The sequence below is a fragment of the Neovison vison genome, chromosome 14, assembly GCF_020171115.1.
Source record: "Neovison vison isolate M4711 chromosome 14, ASM_NN_V1, whole genome shotgun sequence".
Taxonomy (NCBI): Eukaryota; Metazoa; Chordata; class Mammalia; order Carnivora; family Mustelidae; genus Neogale; species Neogale vison.
This window is the reverse complement of record NC_058104.1, coordinates 35216047-35240483: the sequence shown is the minus strand read 5'-3', so window position 1 is coordinate 35240483 and position 24437 is coordinate 35216047. Positions and strand designations below refer to the sequence as shown.

At 57.0% G+C, this 24437-nt stretch overlaps 1 protein-coding gene across 3 annotated transcripts in view; it reads left to right on the top strand.

Moving 5' to 3' along the window:
- Window positions 1–24063, top strand: part of POLR3E (RNA polymerase III subunit E) — a 39750-nt gene extending 15687 nt beyond the window's left edge. For 2 of the 3 annotated variants that reach the window (XM_044234220.1, XM_044234221.1), the window contains exons 4-21: window positions 2289–2366; window positions 3569–3684; window positions 3909–3991; window positions 7972–8079; window positions 8405–8454; window positions 10183–10302; window positions 11295–11380; window positions 11735–11779; window positions 11868–11959; window positions 12895–13015; window positions 15662–15743; window positions 17008–17067; window positions 17165–17322; window positions 17716–17777; window positions 18269–18795; window positions 20947–21024; window positions 22512–22637; window positions 23261–24063. In XM_044234220.1, coding sequence (XP_044090155.1) covers window positions 2289–2366; window positions 3569–3684; window positions 3909–3991; window positions 7972–8079; window positions 8405–8454; window positions 10183–10302; window positions 11295–11380; window positions 11735–11779; window positions 11868–11959; window positions 12895–13015; window positions 15662–15743; window positions 17008–17067; window positions 17165–17322; window positions 17716–17777; window positions 18269–18795; window positions 20947–21024; window positions 22512–22637; window positions 23261–23317 — 2049 coding nt within the window. In that variant the 3' untranslated portion in view covers window positions 23318–24063. The remainder of the gene's footprint in view (window positions 1–2288; window positions 2367–3568; window positions 3685–3908; window positions 3992–7971; window positions 8080–8404; window positions 8455–10182; window positions 10303–11294; window positions 11381–11734; window positions 11780–11867; window positions 11960–12894; window positions 13016–15661; window positions 15744–17007; window positions 17068–17164; window positions 17323–17715; window positions 17778–18268; window positions 18796–20946; window positions 21025–22511; window positions 22638–23260) is intronic. The other variant, XM_044234223.1, reaches the window with a different exon arrangement.
- The last annotated feature ends 374 nt before the right edge of the window (window positions 24064–24437 follow it).

Genomic DNA, 24437 nt, shown 5'->3' with positions numbered 1-24437 from the left:
GCAGGTCAGTAGTTTCTGATACCGAAGACGGGGAATCCAAGGCCGCCCTGAGGCAGAACAGTGTTGTGGTTCGGGCTCTGGGGAGCAGCAGGCGCGTTGAGGCCCAGTGCCATCGTGACTTAACTGTGAGTCCCGGGCAACATCCTTAAGCTCTCTGTGTCTGTTTGCTCATTTGCAAAATGGTGGCAGTTACACTACCCACGCTGAGGTGTCACTGCGCAGGTTGGATGAATCCGTGCAAAGTGCTCGGAGCCCAGCCCAGCCCAGAGCTCAGCTCTACAGTCTGTTTTAGGACAGTTTTGTCCCGTGTCCCTCATTCCTGCCTGCATCCCGAGGCAGCTGTTAACCTGTTCTCTCGCGCTGTGATCGGCCCGTCCTGGACATTTCATGTACATGGAATCGTGGCATAGGTGGCTTCTCTTAGTGGCATGGTCTCAAGGCTCACTCATGTTCTAGCGCGTGTCGGTACCGCGCTCCTTTTTGCGGACGATGAGTTTACCCACACCCTGGTGGCCGGCTGGCTGGGTTCCCGGCTGGGGCTGTTACGAGCAGGGCTGCAGTGAGCATCTCTCGCAAGCCTTCTCTGTGGACAGTGGTGGTGGTGTTTGTCTTGGGCACATCCCTAGGAGTGGAATTGCTAGATCCGAAGGAAACATTGTTTCTTTTTTCTTTTTTTTTTTTTTTTAAAGATTTTATTTATTCACTTTGCAGAGACAGATCACAAGTAGGCAGAGAGGCAGGCAGAGAGAGAGGAGGAAGCAGGCTCCCTGCTGAGCAGAGAGCCCGATGCGGGACTCGATCCCAGGACCCTGAGATATGACCTGAGCCGAAGGCAGTGGCTTAACCCACTGAGCCACCCAGGCGCCCGGAAACATTGTTTCTTGTTGAAAGGAACAGGCAGACTGTTTGCATTTCCAACAAGAAGGTTATGGTTTGAAGTGTTTTGTCTCCGTGTTGCATACGAGAAGGTGAGGCGCAGGGGGCCAGCCGCTGCACACGGGGCCGCAGTGGGGGTGCTCAAAATGCGAGCTGGGAAGAGAGGCCCGGCTGCCCCTGCCCCTGCCCCAGGGTCTCCCTTTACAGGCTCTGGGGCTGGGAGCCTGTCCTTCAGGCCTTCCGAACTGGAATCCTTGGCTGCCTGCAAATGGCGGGCAGCTGGCAGGGAGCTGACCCCGTGTGTGTTCGCGGTGGCCCAGACCCTGTGGCAGTGTCCGCTCGCTTTGCCTCATTCCCCGCCCCCAGCAGCCCAGTGAGGTGAGGACGTTCCCGCTGGCGGTGGTGAGGAGCTGGCCCAGGTCCATACATTGCAAGAGGCAGAGTTGGGACCAGAACCGAGGCCTGATTCCGGGACCTTGCCCTTTCCCACCCCCATCCCAGCCTGAGATCAGGAGGTGGCAGAGCCGCAGGGGCTCAGGCCAGACCAGTGGGGCTCCAGACTGTTCTTCCTGCTGCTGCTATAAGCTTGGCCCAGGAAGCAAGGAGGAGTTGCTGTCTGAGCAAGCTTTTAGGAAGTCACCTTTGCCTTGGGCTGGAACGTAGCAGAGCCAAAGGTCCCCCACACAGAGGGTTCACTGTATGCGCTGCCACGCCTCCAGCAGGCTCCTTCCAGAGCGTGTCGGGGTACAGGCTCCACAGGGCACAGCTTCTCGAGGGCGGGTCCAAACCGTGACTCATCCGTCCACTAGTGTCCGTCCGGCGCCAGAGAGAGGGAAGGTGCCTCTATGAGGACCGTTGTGGGAAGATGTCCCCAGTATGTTCAGAACAAACAAGTGACTTCTGAGCAGTATATTTAAGTGTGACATAAAAACGGCTTTTGGCATGGTGACATTGGGGCCCAGATGGGGCTGAGTGGGTCAGTGGCAGCTTTTTGTTAGGGAAAAGTGTACAAGGCGGCGGAGAGAGAGGGGACTAACGTCTTCACACCCCGTCCTCCGCCTGCAGCACAGCACTGCTCAGGTCTTCCGTCTGTGCTGCCCGTGGTCTCATGTCCCCTGCCCTTGGCCGGATGTCCCCTGCCTAATCCTCACTCTTGCCTGCCCGGCAGCGCTCTGTGGGTTACCAGAGAGGGGCCTGTTTGGGTTCCTGATGCTTACGGCTGTTCCTTGGAGGTCAGAGGCCTTCAAAAATTGCCTTTTGGAAGGAAGCTGGATTGAGCCGATATGAAGGGGACACGGGTGGAGACCAAGAGGCCTCTGCTTGGTGTTGATTCTTGGCTAGAGCTTGGGAGCCCAGCTCTGGGCTGGGCCAGCCTGGGCAGGGTGGACTGACGGCTCCTTTCCCCTCCCCAGTACCCTGTGCGTCCAGCCTCGATGACCTACGATGACATTCCACACCTTTCAGCCAAGATCAAGCCCAAGCAGCAGAAGGTGGGTCTGCCCTCTGACGGAGGGGGAGGGGGGAGGGTGACACAGGTGGGGGCTGGTGCCGGTGAGGCGGGAGACAGGCCCTGTGGGGACTAGAAGCCCAGAGAAAGAGCCCCTGGAGGGTTGGGAAGAGAACAGTCACTTGAGCCTGGAAAGCTGAGGAAGGAAAGTTCCCAGAAAGAAAGGGGGTAGGCAGCTCCAGAGAGGCCAGGGGAGAATACGGCTGGGTAGGAGTTAGAGACTGGGAACGGGGGCTCGTGTTCACAGGGGTAAGGCAGGGGCTGCCATGTAGCAGCTCTGATAAGCTCCAAGTGCCTCGAAGGGATGGGTGACGGCCCGGGAGCTCCGGACACGTGTCTTGTCCAGGGTGGCTGCAGCGCCGGCCCCCCGTTGCCACTTGCACTGACTTTTCTTTTCTTTTTTTTTTTTTTTTAAAGATTTTATTTATTTACTTGGCAGAGAGAGATCACAAGTAGGCAGAGAGGCAGGCAGAGAGAGAGGAAGGGAAGCAGGCTCCCTGCTGAGCAGAGAGCCCGATGCGGGACTCGATCCCAGGACCCTGAGATCATGACCCGAGCTGAAGGCAGCGGCTTAACACACTGAGCCACCCAGGCGCCCCTTGCACTGACTTTTTTTTTTTTTTTTAAAGATTTTATTTATTTATTTGACAGAGATCACAAGTAGGCAGAGAGGCAGGCAGAGAGAGAGAGAGAGAGAGGAAAGCAGGCTCTCTGCTTCATTTCATCGGAGAGCCCGATGCGGCACTCGATCCCAGGACCTTGGGATCATGACCTGAGCTGAAGGCAGCAGCTTAACCCACTGAGCCACCCAGGCGCCCCCTTGCACTGACTTTTCAAGAGAAGTTGGAAATGAGAATTTTTATGAGAAAAATCTCTTGAATTTTAAATGTTGGTACCTAATTTAGACTTTGGAGGGTAGAATGGGGAGGACAAAGGGAACTCTGTGACCGCACCCCCCCCAAAAAAAAAGGCTCTGTGGCCTTTCTGTTGGAATTAGGCTTTGTGACCTTTGATGCAGACTGAAACCTGGGGTCCCTTAGGGAGGCTTGCGTGCCTGGCCTGCGTGCCTGGCCTGCTCCTGGGCAGGGCTGGGATTGGCAGGGACTGGGGTCGGGACATGGCTGTGGTCGGGTTGGGTGTGTCCTTGAGTTCCTCATAGCTGGTGGGGGTGCTTGATGCCTGCAGGTAGAGCTTGAGATGGCCATCGACACCCTGAACCCCAACTATTGCCGCAGCAAAGGGGAGCAGATTGCACTCAACGTGGACGGCGCCTGTGCAGACGAGAGCAGCACTTACTCCTCGTGAGTCCCTTGGGCCCTGCCTCCTGGCTTTTTGGCAAATGTTTTTTCTCCCGAGAGGCCCCGTGATGGGAGTGGGGGCTTGTCTAAGGCTCACACATGCTAACTTGGGGCCTTGATCTCTGTCCCTCGATGTTGAGTTCAGGAGGTGTCTGGGGTGGAGGAGGCTGTGCCTGCCCTGCCCTGGAGCTTCCTTCCCCTGAAGTCTGTTCTCCCTGTGCTCCCAGGAAGCTGATGGACAAGCAGACGTTCTGCTCCTCCCAGAGCACCAGTAACACGGCCCGATACGCTGCCGCACTCTACAGGCAAGGTACCCGCGCTGGGCAGCCGGGCTGCCGTGGCTCTGGGAGGCCGCTTTCTGGGAGGGAAGCGGGATGGGGGGTGGGGGGAACCCAGCCTGCTGCTCCCCGAATGCTGGATGCCTATAGGGGCCAGGCAGATTATAGAAATGACGCTGTCAGGGGGCTGGAAGAGGCCACCTCTAAGGACTTCTGACTTTTGATGCTGCCTGACCTGATAGAGGCAGTACTTCCAAGGTCACTGTCCTCCTGGGACACAGACATAGAGCATGACTTTTGAGACCGGTTTGAGGATTTTGTTTTAAACACAAGGTACTTGCAGGGCTTCTGGTGGAGCCTCCGACTCTTGATTTCTGCTCAGGTCGTGATCTCAGGGTGCTAGAATGGAGCTCCGCGCCAGGCTCCACACTCAACAGGGCGTCTGCTTGGGATTCTCTCTCTCCCTCTGCCCCTCCCCTTACTCACTCACTCACGCTGTCTCTCCGACCCTCTCAAAAAGGAAAAAAAATACAAGATACTTCCGCATGAGCAATTTTGCTCTTAGACAGCCTCTACCCAAGAGAAGCGAAACGTCCACCCACACAAAACTTGTACGCGGATGTTCGTAGCAGCGTCATTCATAGTAGTGACAAGGTCGGGACAGTCCCTAAGTCTGCGAGCGGACGCCTGGATGGCGAGGTGCACTAGGCCGTGCAGTTGAATGGTGTTTGGCTGTGTCAGGAGTGAGGTGCTGACCGTCCCCTGGTGCGCGTGAGCCTGAGGACACGATGCGCAGGGAGAGAGCCGCTCGCCGAAGGCCGCGTGTCATAGCTGCCTGGGTCAGGAGGTGTCCCAGGGAGGCCGATGGAGAGACAGAAAGCAGGTAGCAGTTGCCTGTGGCTGAGAGCAGTGTGGGATGGGGAATGACTGCGGACGGTTTGGGGATTCTTTCTGGGGAGGGGAAGATGTTCTTCGTGGGGAGTGGGGGAGGGGCAGTGTAGAGAGAGGATCCCAGGCAGGCTTCACAGTCTCATGCCTCTGCGATCATGACCTTAGCCGAAGTCAAGAGTTGGACGTTGAACGGACTGAGCCACCCAGGCAGCCCTGAAGATGTTCTTAAACTGATTGTGGTGCTGAACGTACCACTCCCGGGATCCAGTCAGACACACTGGCCAGTGCGCTGCAAATGGGGAGCTCTGTATGGCATGTGGATTGCCGCTCTGAACAGTGTTTAGAATTCAGAGAGCAGTAAGTGAAACTAATTGGAACACTAAGGAAACAACTAGAATGGGCTCAAAGCAGCACCAGCTAACTGTAGCCTTCTTGTTTGAACCCATGTCTCAAGCCTTGCGCCTGGGCTGTTCGTTTCTTCTTCTTCTTTTTTTTTTTTTTTTTTAAAGATTTTATTTATTTATTTGACAGACAGAGATCACAAGTAGGCAGAGAGGCAGACAGAGAGAGAGGGAAGCAGGCTCCCTGCTGAGCAGAGAGCCCGATGCGGGACTCGATCCCAGGACCCCGAGATCATGACCTGAGCCGGAGGCAGCGGCTTAACCCACTGAGCCACCCAGGCGCCCCTGTTCGTTTCTTCTTATTAATTTTTATTCTGGTAAAGTGTACATGACGTGAAATTTACCATTTTAACCATTTTTTGGAAAGATTTAGAGAAAACGTGCTTCTGGGGGCTAGGGGGGAGGGGGCGGGGAGTAGGCTGAGGAAGAAGAGAGGCATAAACTGACTCGGCCGAGCGCGGGGGGCCGAGCGCGGGGGGCCGAGCGCGGGGGGCCGAGCGCGGGGGGCCGAGCGCGGGGGGCCGAGCGCGGGGGGCTGAGCGCGGGGGCCGAGCGCGGGGCCTGATCTCCCGACCCTGAGCTCATGACCCGAACCGAAACCTGGTGGGACGTGTGACTGCACCACCCAGGCACCCGCATTGTGACCAGTGCTCGGTGCGCAGTTCAGTAACATTGAGGGCATCGGCGTTGCTTGCGGTCGTCACCCCCGTCTGTCTCCAGAACTTGTGCCGTGTCGCCAGACGTACCTGTCCTCACCTGTTTCTTCTGAGTCTCTTGTGTTGTTTTTTAGGATTCTTTCTCCCATCCTAGGTTCATACAAAGGTTCTCCTAAAAAAAAAATTTTTTTTTTTTTTTAATTTTATTTGAGAGCCAGCGAGTGAACACAAGCAGGAGGAGGGGCAGAGAGAGACACAGACTCCCTGCTGAGCAGGGAGCCCGTTGCGGGGCTCGATCCTGGGACCCTGGGATCATGACCTGAGCCCGAGGCAGATGCTTTAACCACTGAGCTGTCCAGGCGCCCCTAAAGTTTTTTCCAGTATTTATAGTATTTTATACCAAAATTTTTAACATTTCTGAAAATTATTCTTGCGTGTAGGGTGGTACGATGATTCCGTTTTAATTTTTGTAAATTCTACTGTTAACGATAAATTCTGCCGTTAACGAACCGTGTTCTGTTAGTGTCAGGTGAGCAGTAGAGTGGTTCGGTGATTCTGTACCCGACTCTGGTCCTCACGACAGGTGTACCCGGAGTCCCTGTCCCCTCGTTCCCCCGTTCCCCCCACCATCTTCCCTGTGGTTGCCATCAGTGTGTTTGCTGAGTGACGAGTCTGTGGGTTCTGTGTTTCTGTGTTTTTGTTTTGTTTTTTAAGTAGGCTCCATGCCCACCCAGCTTGGGCTCAGACTCGTAACCTAGAGATGGAGAGTTCTACCAATTGAGCCAGCCAGGAGCACCAAATCTGTTCTGTGTGTGTGTGTGTGTGTGTGTGTGCACGCGCGCACACTTCTCCCCTCCCAACCTGTTCTTTTGTTTCTTGAATTCCACATACGGGTGAAATCATATGGTATTTGTAGGACCATTTGCTTCTGTACTCCTGACTGCGAGCATTCCGCTCCCTCTGGAGTCCGGAGAGCCCCTTACCAGAGCCTTAGTGTGTCATTTCTTCTCTTTCAAGCCCACAGTGACTTGAGAGAAATTGGTGGTCTTCGCACTGCCTGCCAGTGCTTGGGTCTCATTCACAAGGAAAAGTCCTGGCTGCATCTAGGCCCGTGTAGACGCTCCCCTAGCTGGCCAGGCTGTAGGGAGCCACATTTGTGCTAGCAGACTTCTGAGCAGGTTGGGTGGTTTTTTTTTTTTTATTCATTTATTTGACAGATGGAAATCACAGGTAGGCAGAGAGGCAGGCAGAGAAGGGGGGAAGCAGGCTCCCTGCTGAGCAGAGAGCCCGATGCGGGGCTGGATCCCGGGACCCTGGGATCATGACCCGAGCCGAAGGCAGAGGCTTTAACCCACTGAGCCACCCAGGCGTTCCTGGATGGGGTTTTGACAAGCCAAGCTGGAGGATGAGGACAAGAGGCAGTCCGTGTGGGGAGAGGGCGGTGGGCATTGAGGGTGTCCTTGAGTGGCCTGGTGGGGAAGAGCAGGCCATGTTCAGAGTGGAAAAATTGCCGTGTGCCAGAGCAAGCCACTGTGGGGGGAAGGGGTGGTGACCAGGGTCATAAGGTCATTGATGCTCATGGGGGAGGGAGTGCAGGCCGGCTTAAAGAACTGGCTTGGAGGGTGGCCTGGGTGGCTCAGTGGGTTGGGCCTCTGCCTTTTGCTCAGCTGGTGATCTCAGGGTCCTGGGATTGAGCCCCGTGCCTCAGGCTCTCTGCTTGGCAGGTAGCCTGCTTCCCCCTCTCTCTCTCTGCCTACTTGTGATCTCTCTGTCAAATAAATAAAATCGTAAAAAAAAAAACAAACCAAACCAAAAACGAACTGTCTTGGAGCAGAAGAGTCTGGGTTCGTGCTCTGCTGCAGCTGTGTGCTTACTGGGCCAGGTGGGGGTGGGAAGGGCCGCAGGCCTGGTGGTCCCAAAGCCCTGGGACTGGGGGCTAGAGCAGAGGGGGCAGGTGGGCAGAGGCCTTTGGGGGAGCACAGCGCCCTTTGTGACTGCTGTGCGCCCAGCTGGGGTTTGGCCCCAGCTCCCAGAGTCAAGTCCAAGGTCTTCTTCCTCTGCCAGGTGAGCTGCACCTGACGCCTCTCCACGGCATCCTGCAGCTGCGGCCAAGCTTTTCCTACCTGGATAAGGCCGACGCCAAGCACCGGGAGAGGGAGGCGGCCAATGAGGGTGAGCCCTGGACCCCTGGCCTACATTCTGGCTGCATCTTGGGATGGGTTGGCTGTGGGAAAAACTGCAGGGGGACGGATTCCAGGACACTTCGCAGCGTCCCCGCTCTTCCCACGGGATGCGGGAGCAGCCAGCCGTGCGGCTGGACAACCAGACGCCTTCCTGCATTCCCCAGCGGCCCCTGGTGGGCAAAATTGCTGCCAGCTGGAAAGCGCTGACTTGTCCACTGACCTCTGTCTAGAAGAATTCCCCGATACCCCTGCCTGAAGCCTGGGGAATTGGGGCAACACCAGAGGCTGCAAGCAGCGTCCGCTTTCTCTTGCAGCAGGAGACTCTTCACAGGATGAGGCGGAAGAAGACGTGAAGCAGATCACGGTGAGTGAACTCTGGCCCCGAGGAGAGGGGGTGCCGCCCGGAGGGGGCCGCGGCGCCGGCACGGTAGCTCAGCTGCCTGGAGGCCGCATGGGGTGGGGGGGGCTCTGCGGAACCCGGGCTCCGGGGGCAAAACCGGTACCCAAACAGGGGCCCATCCTTCTGAGCCTTCCTGCTGGGCAGCCTGGGGGGCTAACCTGTCTCCAGACCTGTCCCAGCTGAATACAGGATAGCTGCCCGGGGCTTCTGTAGAGCAGGGACCCTGGGGCGTGGCTGGAACTGGAATTGGGTGGGAGGAGGAAACCGGGGCCCAGGGAGTCCAGGGGACCCCCCCAGTCTGCGCCATGAAGCCTGTGTCCCAGCGGAGCCAGAATCCCATGTTACTTAACCATGTAATTCTGTCTTTTCAGTGGTGCACAGATGCAACATTCCTATTCTAATATTTATTCCTGTATTTCATACCCTGCAAGAAGAATATTGACCTTCCATTAATGGCTTGTAGAGTTCCCTCTGTGTAAGCACAGAAAAGTTAAAATGAGCGTTTAAGGAAAACGGCATAAATAGTGACATGGGTGGCATTCAGACATGGCTTAAGTTGTGAGCCTTTGAGCATCCTTGAAGATGGGGCGATCCCGATGTGACCGCTGTGAGGTGGTGGGTGCTCACCCTGTTCTCTCAGTGGCCTGTTGAATGATCATCCTCCTTCCCTTCTTGGGGACTCAGTTGGCGAGGAGCCGAACTGTCGAACAAGTCATTCTTAGGCCCATGAACTTCAAAGGACCCATGTAGAATCCCAGGATTCTGTGCCGCCTGGCCGGCTCAGGCAGTAGAATATGCAGCTCTTGATCTCTGGGTCATGAGTTCAAGGCCCATGTTCAGCATGGAGCCTACTTTAAAAAAAAAAAAGAATCCCAGGGTTCTGTAATCCCCCAGCGCCCCTGCATGGTCAAGGGTCCCCTTGATAAGAGAGGTGTGAGGGCCCTGTTGGGTCGGGATGCTAAGCAGCAGAAGCCTGGATCTACCTGGCATGAGCCCCAAATGGAATGTACTGGCCCCTGTTACTGAAAAGTTGAGGGGGTAGCTTCAGGTATGGCTGGATTCAGGTGCTCAGACTCTGTCATCGAGACCTGGTTTCTCCCTCCATCTCCAGGTTCTGCCTTCCTCTTTTGGCCTCTTTCTCAGGCAGGGTGTCTGTCCCCAGTGGTACAGAGTTGTCCCAGCTCCAGGCTCACATCCTCCCAGCTTCCAAGACCCCAGGGGAAAAGAAACTTCTTTCTCATTACTTCTAACTAAAGTCCCAGACTGGACTCATTGGCTTGGCCAACCCTGAACCAGCCCCTGTGGCTAAGAGGATTTGGTGCTCGGATTGTCCAGGTCTGAGTCACGTGCCCACTCCTGTGGCTGGGAACGTGTGTGGGGGTGGGGGCCGGGGGAGGGATACTTGCTCCCCTGAGCTGAGGGGGAACTGGGCATTTCCCAAGGAAAGTGGGGGGCGGCTCTTACCAGTGGGAGTGGAAATGGATTGGGTGCCGGGCAGGCGGAAGCAAGAGAAAGCTGCTCCCTGGCCTGTGTCGGCAAGTCAGGGACAGAGGGACACGGTTGGAGCTGAATTTAAGAGATGTGTGTCGGGAAACCAGGGGAGGTGGGCGTGGTGCTGGGCGCTCCAGTCTGGCGGGCGCGGGCCGGCAGCCCAGGATGGGTCCAGGCCTGAGGCCACGACCGCCCCCCCAGGTGCGGTTCTCCCGTCCAGAGTCGGAGCAGGCCCGCCAGCGCCGCGTGCAGTCCTACGAGTTCCTGCAGAAGAAGCACGCCGAGGAGCCGTGGGTGCATCTGCACTACTACGGCCTGAGGGTGAGCTGGGTCCCGGCCGGCCGCTGACGCTGGCCCTGGGCCAGGGTCCTGGGAGAGGAGCCCAGTCTCACCTGGACCTGGTTTCAGAATAAGTGAGAGCCACTTGGTGGTGGGGAGCCCGAGGAGAGAGGGTGAAGTCCTGGGGACAGTTTGTCCTTTGTTCCAGCCGGTCTACTTAGTGTGTGTCCCCCGGGCAGCAGGAGACCGAGAAAGGAGCCCGCCGTTCCCTGGGGCAGCAGTGTGGGCATCCGCAGGCTCTCCTCCAGTGAGCTGCTTGCTGGCCCCAGGGTGGAGCGGGTGTTTGGTTGCACAGTCTCCTGCTTCGTGGGTCCTGAAGGTGGGCCCTCGATGGGGAACCAGCCGGCTGTCGCGGGCCAGCTTCACCGCTGGGCGCTTTGACGATGCTTGGTTTTCATTTCATGTGCTTAAAACCCAGACCTTGAAACTGTATTGGAGTAAGGGAAGTGATTGAATCGAAGTCAAAGATGACTTAGGGTTCCCCGGCATGTTTCTGGGGAAGGAGCAACTCCTGATTTCTCTGGAACTTTCCTGAAAGAGGTCCATTTGGACAGAGCCTTAGAGTCAGACTTCCAGAAATCCTGCTCTTTCCTGGTGTGTGACTTTATGCAAATTACCTAATGAGAGAATTTGATGTACATAGGCAGCCATTAGACCAGAGCCTGGCCCGTAGTAGGTGCTGAGTGATTGTTAGCTGATCCTCTTACTGTTGGTGGTTACTGGCCCTGTGTCCCAGGCAGGACACCTAAGACATGGGTGTTGGGGCTGGAAACGGTTAAGGGCACCTCACAGAGGCTTGGATGCTGTGCTCTGGGGGTTAGGTGTGGTTGTGTGGCTGGCCTTGGGGCAGGACAGTGGGCAGCTGGAGTGGAGGGTGATGCAGGGTGAAGACTGGATGGCAGAGGGGCTCGGGGGGATGGCGCAGGCCCAGGGTGGTGGCTGAGGGTCCTCCCCCGCTGCTGCTTCCCCAACAGGACAGCCGCTCTGAGCACGAGCGCCAGTACTTGCTGTGCCAGGGTTCCAGCGGGGTCGAGAACACAGAGCTCGTCAAGTCACCCAGGTGGGACCAGCCGGGCCAGGGTGTTTAGCCCCGTGGGCTCCTGAGCCTACCACTGGCCCCAGTAGGGTCCCTTTGGTGTGGGGCCTTCCTGGGGACGTGGTCCCTTCTGAAGCAAGGGAGATGGACATGGGAGGGGGCCCGTCCTCCTCTGGAGAGGGCCAGTGGGGGGTGGGTGTGGGAAGAGATGGTCGTCCGCTCTCCGCAGGTTTGGGGGAAGCTAGGGGAGGGTGGGCATGGGTCTCAGCCCCCAGCCCTCCCCTGGGGAGGCTTCAGCCTAGGTGCAGCCTGGATTTGCGGGCGGGGGTGGGACAGGGACAGAGCCTGGAGCTGCTGACCCTACCCTCTCCCTTGCAGCGAATACCTCATGATGCTGATGCCCCCGAGCCCGGAGGAGGAGAAGTGAGTAGAGCTGGGCTGGCCGCCACCCTCCCCACCCCAGATCTCCCCTCTCACCCCTCCTCTAACCCACCGTCTCTGTTTTCAACAGAGACAAACCCGTGGCCCCCAGCAACGTCCTGTCCATGGCCCAGCTGCGCACCTTGCCCCTGGCTGATCAGATCAAGATCCTGATGAAGAATGGTGGGTGGACACCCGCGTCTCCCAGGGGGCCCTAGGCCTACCACATCCTGGAGGAATGGAGTGTGGGACAGACTGAGGACTGAGAGGCAAGGCCAGAGGCTCCCGCTTTACAGCTGGGGCCTCGCCTGGAAGGATCGCACCGCAGCAGTGCGGCGGCTCCCTCAGCTGGGCTTGGGTTCCTGCTCTCCCCCCTACCTAGCACTCCCCGGCTGGGTGAGCCTGGGCCGGCGGCTGACCCCGCTGCGTCTGAGGAACTCGGAGAGCTCCGGAGGGCTGACCTGCAGCGTAGCGGCTTACATAGTCCTGCATGTGAACACGAGCTCCATTCATTTGCTCGCATGACTTTGTGGTGCCCCTGCACACAGCAGGGATGCGTCTCCTTTCTCAGAGGACTCAGAAAGCCAGAACCTGTAGGGCAGACATGAGCCCTGAGTCTCAGAGCTGAGTCCCGGGCGTGGGCTCCCCTCCGGAGCTACCACTTTTAGGGTCTTTAGGAGCCTGAGCAGAAGGGAGAGTGCAGCTCCCCCTGGGGCCGCCAGGGTGCCAGGCCACTGGCCTTGCTGCAGAGGACATGGGGCCTACTCCAGGCCCTTTCTGGGCCCCAGTAGTAATGATTTTACCTCCCCCCCCCTTAGTAGGCTCGACACCTAATGTTGGGCTTGAACTCATGACCCTGAGGTCTAGAGTCGTATACTATACCAACTAGCCAGCCGGGCATCCTGTAATAGTCTTAAGGAGCAGCCCTTGGGGTGTTCGCTACAGGATTCTGTGAGCGCGGGCTGCCTGCAGGAGCAGCCAGTGGAGTCAGCGCTTATTACCTGTGTCCCCAGCGTTGGTCCCGCGCTGGAGGGGCTATGGGAGCCTGAGGCTGCATAGATTTGGGGGGAGGCGTGCGCAGGCTCTCTTCCCTTGTCTCATGTCTCCTGCGTCCTCAGTGAAGGTCATGCCTTTTGCCAACCTGATGAGCCTCCTCGGCCCCTCCATCGACTCTGTGGCTGTTCTGCGTGGCATCCAGAAGGTGGCGATGTTAGTCCAAGGAAACTGGGTTGTGAAGAGGTAAGTTCTCTGTGTGGGAGTATCTGACCCATTTAAATTCAACGTGATGACTGATGTTTTGGGTTTAAGTCTGTTTGCTCTGTCTGTTTGTCCTGCATTTTATATCCATTCTTACCTGCTACTGGATTCTTGTTTTATTATTCCATTTCTCCCTGCCAATTTGGAAATTATCCCTTCTGGGTTCCTGTAGTGAGTACCCTGTAGATTTCAGGGTGCAGTGGTGCATTCATAACTGATGGTGTTTGATACGAGGTGCTGTGTTTTACCCTCACCCAGGACAATTCAGAGACCTTAGAATGTTATTTCTCTTCCTCCCAACTCACGTGCCATTGTATTTATAGTTTTTCATTGTATCTTACAACCCACAGAACCGTTTCCTATCCAGTCAATATTCTTCACATCTGCTCACATACTATTTATTTTGCTCATCAGGAGCCTCTGTGCCCGAGTTTCTATCTGGGATAATTTCCTTCTGCCAAAAACCGCTGGGGTGTTTCCTTTAACGAAGGTCTGCAGGGGAGGAGCTCCCTTGGGTTTCGTGTGGTCGGAGACGTCTATTCCTTTGTTGTCGAAGGTTATTTTTCCCGAGTGTAGAATTCGAGGTTGATTGTTTTCCTTCCACACGCTGACATGATTTCATTGGATTCTCATTCCCGTTGTTTATAGTGACGAGTCTACTCTTTACCCTTGGTGCCTTCTGGCTCTTTTTGAGATTTTCTCTTATGGCTTTCCACAGCTCATTAAGATGCGTCTGAGCGTGAGTTTCCTTTCACATGTGCTGTGGGGTTCGGAGCATGTGGCTTGATATCTTTCAGGATTTTCTCTCCTGTGATTCCTCCACCAGACTGTCACTTGTAAGGTGGGGAGGGACTTCTGTGTGGACCCTCCCTCCTGTCCCTGGCATTCAGTATAATGCCTGGCACATCTTAGACCCCTGCTTCTAAGTGTGGCTGAATATACATGTATCTATATTATGTTAATTTAAAATAGTGTAACATAAAATACGCTAATAAAGGCTCACTTTTTAGAAAGTGTGTAAGATGAACAATCTGTCAAAACAGGAATTGTTCAAAATTCTCAAGTACTTCATTGCGGAAACTCCATTTCGGTTAGTTGGCCAAGTGCTTGTAAAGGCTATTCACGTTGCTGCCACCTGGTGGCGCCCTTGCGCTGGGAAACCTGTCCAGGGTCTGTCAGTAGGTCGCGGCTGTCCTCTCCAGCCACGTTAAGTTATGGAAGGCCTTTGGATGGTGCGTCACTTGTTAAATGGGACCACCTGGGTATATTTATGCTACGAATGAGCGAGAGTTAGGGGGGCATCCCATCACTCCCGACGACACTGACCCTGAGATGCAGAGACTGGCCAAACCTCTGGCAGCAAAGCAGCCACGGAGATGGGGTTTGAGCTCTTTGCCCAGCACTGCGTGTGGCCCTGGTGCTTCTGCCCTTTCAGCCTGGGGTCTGTCCCTGCGACCTGTCAGGTCCTGCCAGGTCCTGCCACGAGCCCTCACTGCCACGCTGCGGCCTGGGGGTGGTGCTCCTTCCTCGTTGGTCCTACTGTGTGTTCCTTGAGGAGATGCAGAATTCACACATCGTTCACTGAATCTGTCTCCATGGCGTGCTCTGCACCCCGTGCTCTGCTGTCAATCACGCGCTGTCCCCGTCCTCAGATGTGTGGGGCGGACAGGGGCACCATTACAGATGAGCTCACCGAGTGCAGAGACCTGGGGCACGCACCACCTTCGCTGCCCGTTCAGTCCCTTCCTAGCGGCTCCCTTCCCTCTGTGTGGCAGTGGTGGTTCCTGTCCCCATAGCGTGTTTCTGGGAAGGGAGCGGACACGGCTCGACCTGGAAGAGGAAGAGTACGACTACTATTTCCTACTACTACTAGAGTACTACTTCCTCCTCAAGGAAGAGTATTAGCCGGTTGCCAGGGAGGACTGAGGAGGGAGGAGAGAGCCCCCGCAGGAGCGGCGCCGGAGAGCGGAGGCTCCTCGGGCCCAGCGTGGTTGGGGGTAGGGGTGGGGTGTGTGACACGGTCTGTGGCTGAACTTAGTCAAGGCTATACCTGTCAGCCTCAGCAACCTGGTCATTTGCCCTTGGGCCCTCAAGGTCTCTGAGCTGCACTGCTGGTCCCATTCGCTCCAGAGGCTTCAACCCCACTCGTGCCTCAGGGTCCATCCAGGTCCCAGCCACTGACCCGTCTTGCTCCCACTCACACGCCTGCCTGTCCTTTCGGGCAGGTAGTGAAGACCTTGTGTCCTGCTTCCCAGTCAGTCTCTCTAGGCCTCACACCTGCCTTGCGCGTGGGACTCACTGTCTTCCCAGAGTCCCAGGCCTGTTTCTGAGCCCTTGCCCTCCCTGATTGCCATGGGCCTTGGGGCTGGGCCAGTGTGTGTGTATGGAAGGTCGTGAAGGGCTTGGAGGAAGAACTCTTGGGGGGCGTGCACAGGAGAAGTGTTTCTTTTCTACATGTGTTCATAGAGCCAGGCTCCACGGTTGAAAGGGCAGCCCCGGGGGCAGCTGTCCCAGCCCATATTGGAGAGGCAGGGGCTGGGCCAGCGCTTGGAGCTGGGGGTGGGGTGCGGCAGGCGGCAGAGGGGCTGAGGAATGGGACTGACCCCCTGCTTCTGCTCTCATTGGCAGTGACATCCTGTACCCCAAGGACTCCTCCAGCCCTCACAGTGGTGTGCCTGCTGAGGTGCTCTGCCGCGGTCGTGACTTTGTTGTAAGTGCCCAGGCTCTCTGGCCCTGGATTGTGGCGGGGGTTCCATGGGCAGGGCAGGGCAGAGCTGTTAGGACCTTGGTTCGGGCAGCAGGGGAAGGGCAGGTTTCTGTGGCCAGGGCGAGGGCATTCGGTGGCTCTGGATGTTTCTTTCTCCTTTGATTCGGAATCCTGGAGTCTTGGGCTTCATATGAACATTAGAGTTCCTTTGGCCTGGGGATTACAAACCAGAGGCCCTTAGGTGGAGTCTGGCTAAGGAACACATTTCTTTTGGCCTGAGCAGTTTTTTTAACTGTTCACTTGAGGGCACCTGGGTGGCTCAGTGGGTTAAGCATCTGCCTTAGGCTCAGGCCATGACCTGGGATCGAGCCCCACATCAGGCTCCACCTGCTCGGTGGGAGCCTGCTTCTCCCTCTCCCTCTGCCTGCCATTCCTTTCTTGGGCTTTTTTTCCTCTGTCAAATAAGTAAAATCTTAAAAAAAAAAAAAATTTTTTTTTCACTTGAATTAATGTTTACAACTCAGAATTCTGGTACAAACCAGATTTCTAGCTCATTACGAATAATTGGGCAGTTCAGTACCGCGGGGCCCAAACCCCTGAATGGCACCGACTTTAGGTGCGCCCGACAGTGGCAGCATCCCCCACGGTCCCGGGCAGGCCTGCTTCTCTCGTAAGTGTTTCCCCCCTTATTGCCGTGGGTCTTGGCAACTCCTGAGCCAGCTCATTCCCCGACTCTGTTGCCCTGCCCTCATCCGGTAAGTCCTGGCCCAGGCACCCCTCTCAGGGGCTTGGACCCCGGCAGCTGAGATCTGTACCGCCTCCCTTGACCTCAGCTTTGTGCTTCGAGTTTGGGGAAATCAGTCTCCTAAGCTGTCCGCGGTGACCGTGATGTGCATAGGGCAGCCCCTAAGCTGTCCGAGAGAGTGGCTGTGTTTTCTCTTTGCCTGACTGGATGTCCCAGCTTCTCTGGACAGTTAGAGGCTAGGTGCCCCTGCACTTTTTGTCTCGGCGCCAAGGTGCAGCGGATATCCACTCCTGGGCTCACCCACCCGAGCCCGCGTGCCGGTTGCCACTGCCTGCCAGCCCGTGGCCCTGCGTGTGGACGCGGTCAGAGTCGGGCCTGGGAGGAGGCTGCTCCAGTCTGACTTCTTGTCGGGGACGGTCTTCCCTCATCCCAGGCCCCCAGGACAACTACAGGGCTCTGGGGGATGGTCTTCGGAGCAGTCTGTCTCTGCCTCCTGGAAACAGGCTGCTTTTTCTCCCTCAGATGTGGAAGTTCACGCAGAGCCGGTGGGTGGTGCGGAAGGAGGTGGCAGCAGTGACTAAAGTAAGTGCTCTCGGTTGGCGGCCTGGGCCCTGCGGCTGTAGGGAGCGGGGTCAGGCGGCTCCTGGCCTGCAGGCCTCACCTTCGTTGTCTCCCGCAGCTGTGCACGGAGGACGTGAAGGACTTCCTGGAGCACATGGCCGTGGTGAGGATCAACAAAGGCTGGGAGTTCATACTGCCTTACGACGGGGAGTTCATCAGGAAACATCCAGATGTGGTCCAGCGGCAGCACATGCTGTGGACGGGCATCCAGGCCAAGTAAGGGCTTGCTGGGCAGTCCACAGCCGCCTGGCCGCCCAGGCCAAGTGTGGGCCGGGGAAGGCACTCCGGGGCCCTGCATGCCCCTTCCTCCACTCCGGATGGACGCTGCCCTCGATCCCAGAGCCCCCCGGCAGCGGCCTGGCACAGCCACCCTCCTGATTGGAGCCGGCCTGTCTGTTCTGAGGAACCAGGAGGGGCGCCGCTGCCCGCCCCAGCCCGGAGGCTCCCAGGGGCCGTGGGGCCTGCGCGCTGTCGGGAGGGCTGGCAGGGCTCTGCGCGCCAGCATCTGCAGCCACCAGGATGTCCCTGCCTCGACGGCGGGGCTTGCTATAGCGAGGCAGGTGACTGGGGTCGCGGTGTAAAGTTAAGAGAGTTTATTTTTCTTTTCAGATTAGAAAAAGTGTATAATCTTGTGAAGGAAAGCTTGCCAAAGAAGTCAGATGGACAATCAGGTGGGCAAGGGGCCCCTAAGCCAGCCCTGGCTCCGGGAGGCCTGCTCTGCGGGGGGCTTGTCAGGGCTTGGGCCGGAGAGGGGTGTGTGGCTCTTCCACTGGGTGTCCTTTCTGTGCCATCCTCCCCCGTCCCCACAGACCTCAGCTTGAGGCTTGCCCTCGGGGATAGAGGGCTTCTGAGCTCGGGGGCTGTGCTGGGGTGCAGGCCTTCCTGGGTCAGCAGAAGGTGGCGATGGGACAGGAGGAACTGGCAGGGAAGGACTCGGCAGTCGCCCCTCCTGGTTCGAACCTCCCAGCGTGGGATTCTGGTTTTCCCCGCTTGTTTTCCTCATGGCGGTGGGAGCTCCATCCCTCCCGGGTCAGGCGGGGGCGGAAGGCGGGAGTACAGCACCTGCTTCAGCCCCGTCGGGCTGGCCCGTGTTGTCGCCGGGTGAAGGGCCCTTCCCTGCGCTGTCCCGGAGCCCCCACAGCAGCACTGCGTCCCCCCACAGGGCCTGCTGCGCTGCTCTCCGGGGACCAGCGGGTCCAAGTGGCCAAAAGCAAGGCCCAGCAGAACCACGCCCTGCTGGAGCGGGAGCTGCAGCGGAGGAAGGAGCAGCTGCGGGCGCCCGCGGTCCTGCCCGGCGTGCGGATCAAGGAGGAGCCCGTGAGTGAGGAGGGCGAGGACGAGGAAGATCGAGAGGCAGAGGAGGACGAGGAGCCCATGGACACCTCTCTCGGTGGCGGCCTCCACAACAGGCTGGCCAACGGGCTGCCGAGCGGGCGGGCGGCCGGCGGGGACAGCTTCAACGGGCACCCGCCGCCGGGCTGCGCCAGCGCCCCGGTGGCCCAGGAACTGCGGGCCTTCGTGGAGGCCACCTTCCAGAGACAGTTCGTGCTCACGCTGAGTGAACTCAAGCGCCTCTTCAACCTGCACTTGGCCAGCCTGCCGCCTGGCCACACGCTGTTCAGCGGCATCTCGGACCGCATGCTGCAGGACACGGTGCTGGCCGCCGGCTGCAAGCAGATACTGGTGCCTGTAAGTAGGGCGCGGCGCGCCTCCGGGTGGGCGGACACGCGAGGCCGCCCTCTGCCCCTCAGGAGGGCTCCGGGCACGCGGCACCTTTCCCGGCAGGAAGGCAAGTGGGGGACCCTCTGGAGCGGCCTGCGCCCTGCTTGCTTTGGGGGAACCAGTTGTTTGGAGGCTGCCTGGGAACTCGGGAGGAGCGTTGGCCTTTGTCTGAATTGGTTCTCACGGGTTGGCTTCGTGTGAGCTTGCGCCCCTTAGGCTCTGCACCCTCCTCTGATGGAGGCACATGGGGGCTTTGGTACCCCGCGCCTTGGGTGAGCGTCCACTGCGGTGTCCGAAGGCGCTAACCCCTTGCTTGGCCTACAGGAGGGCCTTGGTCCATGGGGGTCCCTGTCAGCCCTGCCGTTTTTAGGATGAGTTCACTCCTGTCATTTGATCTTTGCAATTTGAAGGTGTAGAAACTGATTTTCAGAGAAGCGAAATGAGATTGTGTGCAGGTCGTATACCCCGGAGGTGCCGGAGCTGGAAGCCGAGTGTAGCGGCCGGCAGCGAGGCTGAAATCTTTCCTGCTTCAACTGATGCTCGGACCCTTTGACCCGAGCCCACGGCTTGTGCCGCCCGGGCTCCGGCAGGCCTCGGCCGCTGGAGGCCCCTGACCGGCGGCTCCGCGTTTCTGCCGCCGGGCCTGAGGCGGCAACGTGAGCCAGCCGCAGCCCGGGCTTCTCGCCCGCTGTGGGCACCGGCCTTGCAGTGGCAGAAGCGCAGGAGCGGAGGGCATGTCGCAGACCTTTTCCCTTAGCCGACGGTGGAGAGGGCCAGGCTGTGGCTTCAGGAAGTGGTGCTGGTCATTTGTCCCCCAGGCTCTACTCAGACCTGGCAGCAGGCAGGTCTGCTGTGGGACCGTGGCTGCCGGTTAAGGGAACATGGACGTTTGCAGTTCAAGGTCAGAAGCACCTGTAGCCTCTGGTGATTTGAGGCGAAGGCCATCCTCGTGTGAGACTCACAAGCTAGGACGAGAGGCCCTGGACCCCAGGCAGCAGCCTAGGCAGCATGTCCTGGGAGATCTTGCCCTCGTGGCAGGGGGCCTCGTTGGTGCAGTTTCCTAGGGAAGGTACCAGGGTATGGGGGCCCTGTCCTATTTGGAGCCACCCTTGCCCACCCAGCAAGTGGGTCTAGTTAGCTCCAGGATCCCTTTGTTGGAGCTGGGCCAGGCAGGGGAAGGGCGCCTGCCCAGGGTTAGCTAGGCCGCTTGGGGTCTGGGGTCATATGGGAGAGGGACATGAGGTAGGCTGCTCTTAGGTACCCCTGCCCTGCTCCTTCCTCTTGGTGGGACTGGTGTCCCCAGGAGACCGTGGCCCCTCTCTGCTGCTCGCGTTGACCTCCCTCCCCATGATCCTGATGTAGGGACCCTTGAGGATGGTCCCCTCCGAGGAGGAAAAGCCCTCCGATGTGTCCAGCCTCGGGGTGCTGAAGTCCAGGGAGAGTGAGTAGACTCACAGTTCTGCCACGTATTAGATGTGTGGGGGGACACGAAGTCAGCGCTGAGCTGGATTCTCCCCCTGGAGAGGGGGAGGCTTCAACACCTTGCTCCGCCTCTCTGGTTTCTGATGATCGAATGAGATTGTGCGGTTCCGGTCCCTCTGGGGCTTCATGCGGTAGGAGCGACCACTGTTGCTTGTGTCGCAGGGTCAGGGCTGGAAACCAGTCTGCCACGTGCCCTGAGCCAGGCCCCCTTTTCCTTGGTCTGCCTTCGGACCTGCTGACCCAAGTGGTGTGCGTTGCTTGGGAGTCGGGCAGGGCCTCTCACCCTTGAGGGAAGGGGCTGGAAGGAAACCCTAGGATACTCCTAGGGTGGTGTGGGGGCGGGAGTGCTGCTCAGGACACGTCTCAGGGCTTATGGTTAGGGTAGGCCGATACTGGATGCTGGAGGTGAGCTAATGCCAAGCATTGTGAAGCAGAAACCAGATTCCCCTCCTTGTCCATTGAATCTGGGGGTTCCTGCTCCATCCTACTGCAGCCCTAGTGAGTGGCAAGAGCTGGAATTGGAACCCCTGGTCTCACATGGGCTCATTCCCTGGTCGGGGCTGACGCAGAATGGGAGGGGCAGGGCGGGTGCACCAGCCGCTAAGGACGAACAGCTCACACCTGGGCCTTGGTTAGTTTCCCCCCCAGACTGCTGCCTCCCCCGACGAGCAGAAGGTGTTCGCCCTCTGGGAGTCTGGAGACATGAGCGATCAGGTAAGGTGACCTCTCGGCTTTCTCCCCCAGAGCAGGGATTGGGGGCAGGAGGCCTCTAGGGAGACCCAGATCACAGAACGTACACTTAAGATTTTCTAGCCCCTGCCCATTTTACACATTTTGGCTCTGTGTCTCTCGTGTGTTGTCAAGACAGGCTGGACCTGCCTGTCCTTTGAGTTGAAACGAGTGGTTCCCGATTGCCAGTCCACCAGCTGCATTAGAATCTTTTTTTTTTAAATTTATTTGACAGGCAGAGAGGCAGGCGGGGGATGGGGGGAAGCAGGCTCCCCACTGAGCAGAGAGCCTGATGTGGGGCTCGATCCCAGGACCCCGAGATCATGACCTGAGCCAAAGGCAGAGGCTTTAGCCCACTGAGCCACCCAGGCGCCCCTGGAATCCTCTTTTAAAAAATACATGTAGGCTCTTAGCACTGACGCCAGAGATTTAGTTCAGTTCTGTAGGAGCTAGGTATTTACCTGTTCAGATTTTTTAAAGAGATTTTATTTGAGAGAGCACAAGCAGGGGGAACGGCAGACGGAGAAGCAGACTCCCCACTGAACAGGGAGCCCGATGTGGGACTTGATGCTGGCAGAAGGCAGGTACTTAACCAGGCACCCCAACATATTTGCAGATCTTTCCTGAGGATTCTGCCATCCAGCCAGGCTCATGAACCAGGAACAGTCCATGTTTGTCAGGTGGCCTCTGGCAGTAAGAATCAGGAGGATTTATTAGAGCTCAGGTGCTGGTTTATCGGGTAGAAAGTGGTCTATTTTGCCTCCGGTCACCCCAGCAGTTAGGGTCCCGAGTGTCCAGTGAGCACAGTAGGAGTCAAACCAGCAGCAGTGTCTATTTGGTTATACTCATGGATCCTGAGGTCCAGAAATTGTCCTTAAATCATGAACTTGCCTCAAGTTTACGGATGAAGATTAAACTGCTCAAACACGCGTCTGCCCTTTTCCAGGTTCTACCCTTAAGGTGTGGGGAGAAAGTGGGGAGCATCCCCCTATGGCCTTAGCAGGTGCCACCACACTAGGGCAGTGCAGGGGCTCTTTCTGAGCCAGCCTCTGTGCTCTTGGCCAGGAGAGGCCTCGGAGTTTTCTAGTTCTCGCAGAGTCAGAAATTCAAAGAATTTGACCATTTTTTCTCCTAATCATATTCAAAGAAAGGCTTATTTTTTAAAATACACGCGACAGAGCTTTCTTGCCCGGTCTTCATACAGCTGACTTAGTTGGGGTCTCTCCCTGTTTAGTTATCAGGAAACACCAAGTCCAAACTGCTTGCCCTCTGCGGGCACTTCCCTGGCTTTTCTTCCTCGTCCTGGGGGTCACGGGATGACCAGTGGGTCAGGTGTGTTCATCTTTAAACAGAAGTCCTGGGCGCACACGGACTGCGGTGTGGGATTAGGGCCATAGCTTTGCCTTTCTTGTTTGGGGAGGATTCTCTTTTAGGTGACTGTTTTCCGCACTAACTTATTTTTGCTACTAAAGCACCGACAGGTTTTGCTTGAAATCTTTTCCAAAAATTACCGGGTCCGCCGGAACATGATCCAGTCTCGGCTGACCCAGGAGTGCGGAGAGGACCTGAGCAAGCAGGAGGTGGATAAAGTGCTAAAGGTATCCGTGCTCCGCGCCGTCGGCCCCGGGCTGGGGGCGCCCAGGGCTGGCTCCTCCCGGCCTCGGGTGCTTCGTACATCCGGCCTCTCCCCAGCCAGGGGGTCTCTGCTCCTGCTGCTGGAGGGTGCGGGCAAAGCAGTGAGCTGAGGGAGGTGTGGACGCCACCTTCGCAAAGATAACCGGGCCTGTGAGTGCGGACTCGCCTCCCCTTTAGAACCGTGAGCAGCTTGCACCAGAACCGTACTTGCAGACCCCCGGCCTGGAAAGCAGCTCCCCGTTTGCTCCTGTCGCGCGGACCTCAGCCATCCGGGCCGTAATCTAGAGCGACTGCGGAGGCACCTTCGTTCTGGGTCTGCTTAGGGACAGTTTTTTGTTTTTAAGCTTGTGCTTGCCAAGCACGTTCATTTATGGTTCCTTACTTTCTGGGCCCCTGAGAGGAGGTGGCCCTGCGGCCCAAATGCTGCTAGTGAGGCCCAAATGCAGCGCTGTGAGGAGGCAGCTCTGGACTTCCCGTTTGTGTTCTATCAGTGCGTCGTGGACGGACTTGTGGGTTCTGTATGGGACAGAGTCGCCACCTTTCCTGCTCAGGTCCGCCCTTAACACCCCTCTTTCTCCCCTCCCAGGACTGCTGTGTGAGCTGTGGCGGCATGTGGTACCTTAAAGGGACAGTACAGTCTTGACAATAGTCCCAAACCGCTGACCCGGTGAACCCCAGCCCAGGGCAGGCCGGCAGAGCCAGCAGAGGCGGCAGCGGTCTCACGGCTTCGGAAGACACGGAGCAGGAGGACCCGACCGTGTCACGGCCGGAGCCTTGTGCTGTCTGGCGGACAGCGGGGGGCATCCGCAGCCGCGGGCAGGGGCAGCTGAACCGAGATCGCTCCTAGGAGAGAGGGCAGCCGGGACCTTCATTACAGTATAGTTTGAAATTCCTGATGTATTTTGGTTATTATTTGGTTTCATTCTCATAATAAAGAGAGTGCATCCTGATCACAGGCAGGCTGATGAAAATCATGGTTTAATATTTTACTTTTCAGACTTAATGCCAACAAGGTCTAAGTCACGTTTGTTTACAGGATGAAGAAAACCTCAAGGTTTTAAGTAATTAAAATGCCTAGAAGCCAATATTTAGTCTTCGATTACCTATCTGCTAAGACTTCTGCCAATTTCATTAAACCAAATCGAATTGTTGCACTGCTGGGTGTCTGTGGCCAACTTACCTTTTTAGACAACTTTATGTAGCAGTCAGTCTCCGCTGCTTACATGAACCCTAGCAAAAAATCAGAATGAAGTCCATCTGTTAATGTTTGCGTAAGGAAGCAAACCAAACCAGGTAAGTATGGAACAATGTATAAGTGAGGTTATCACCCTTTGATGTAAAAAATTTGTATTTTGTGTATTTTTAAAATAAATACTAACACTAACCTGGCATCATGGTGCTACTGTCTTCTAAGGGTGACAGGAAGGCAGTGTTGTGTGAGCTCTCGGAGCCTTGCACGGTTTCAGGGAAGGGAGCCGACGGACAGAGGGAGAACTTAGTGCTGCCCAGCAGGATGGCGCAGTCATCTAAGATAGTAAAAACAAACTGGTAAAAATACATGTAGCCTAACATAATAGTTAAAACAGCAATATAGAATAAAAATGTTAGTACAAAAAATGTAAACTACTCCATTTTCAAGATCTGGTACCTTATACTTACGACGCTTGCAATTTGGACCAGCCATGGTTTAAGTGTTCATTTGGGACATGTATCTAATGGTGACCTTAGATCATGCAGCCCTAGAGGATTGGGGGCAGTGGGGG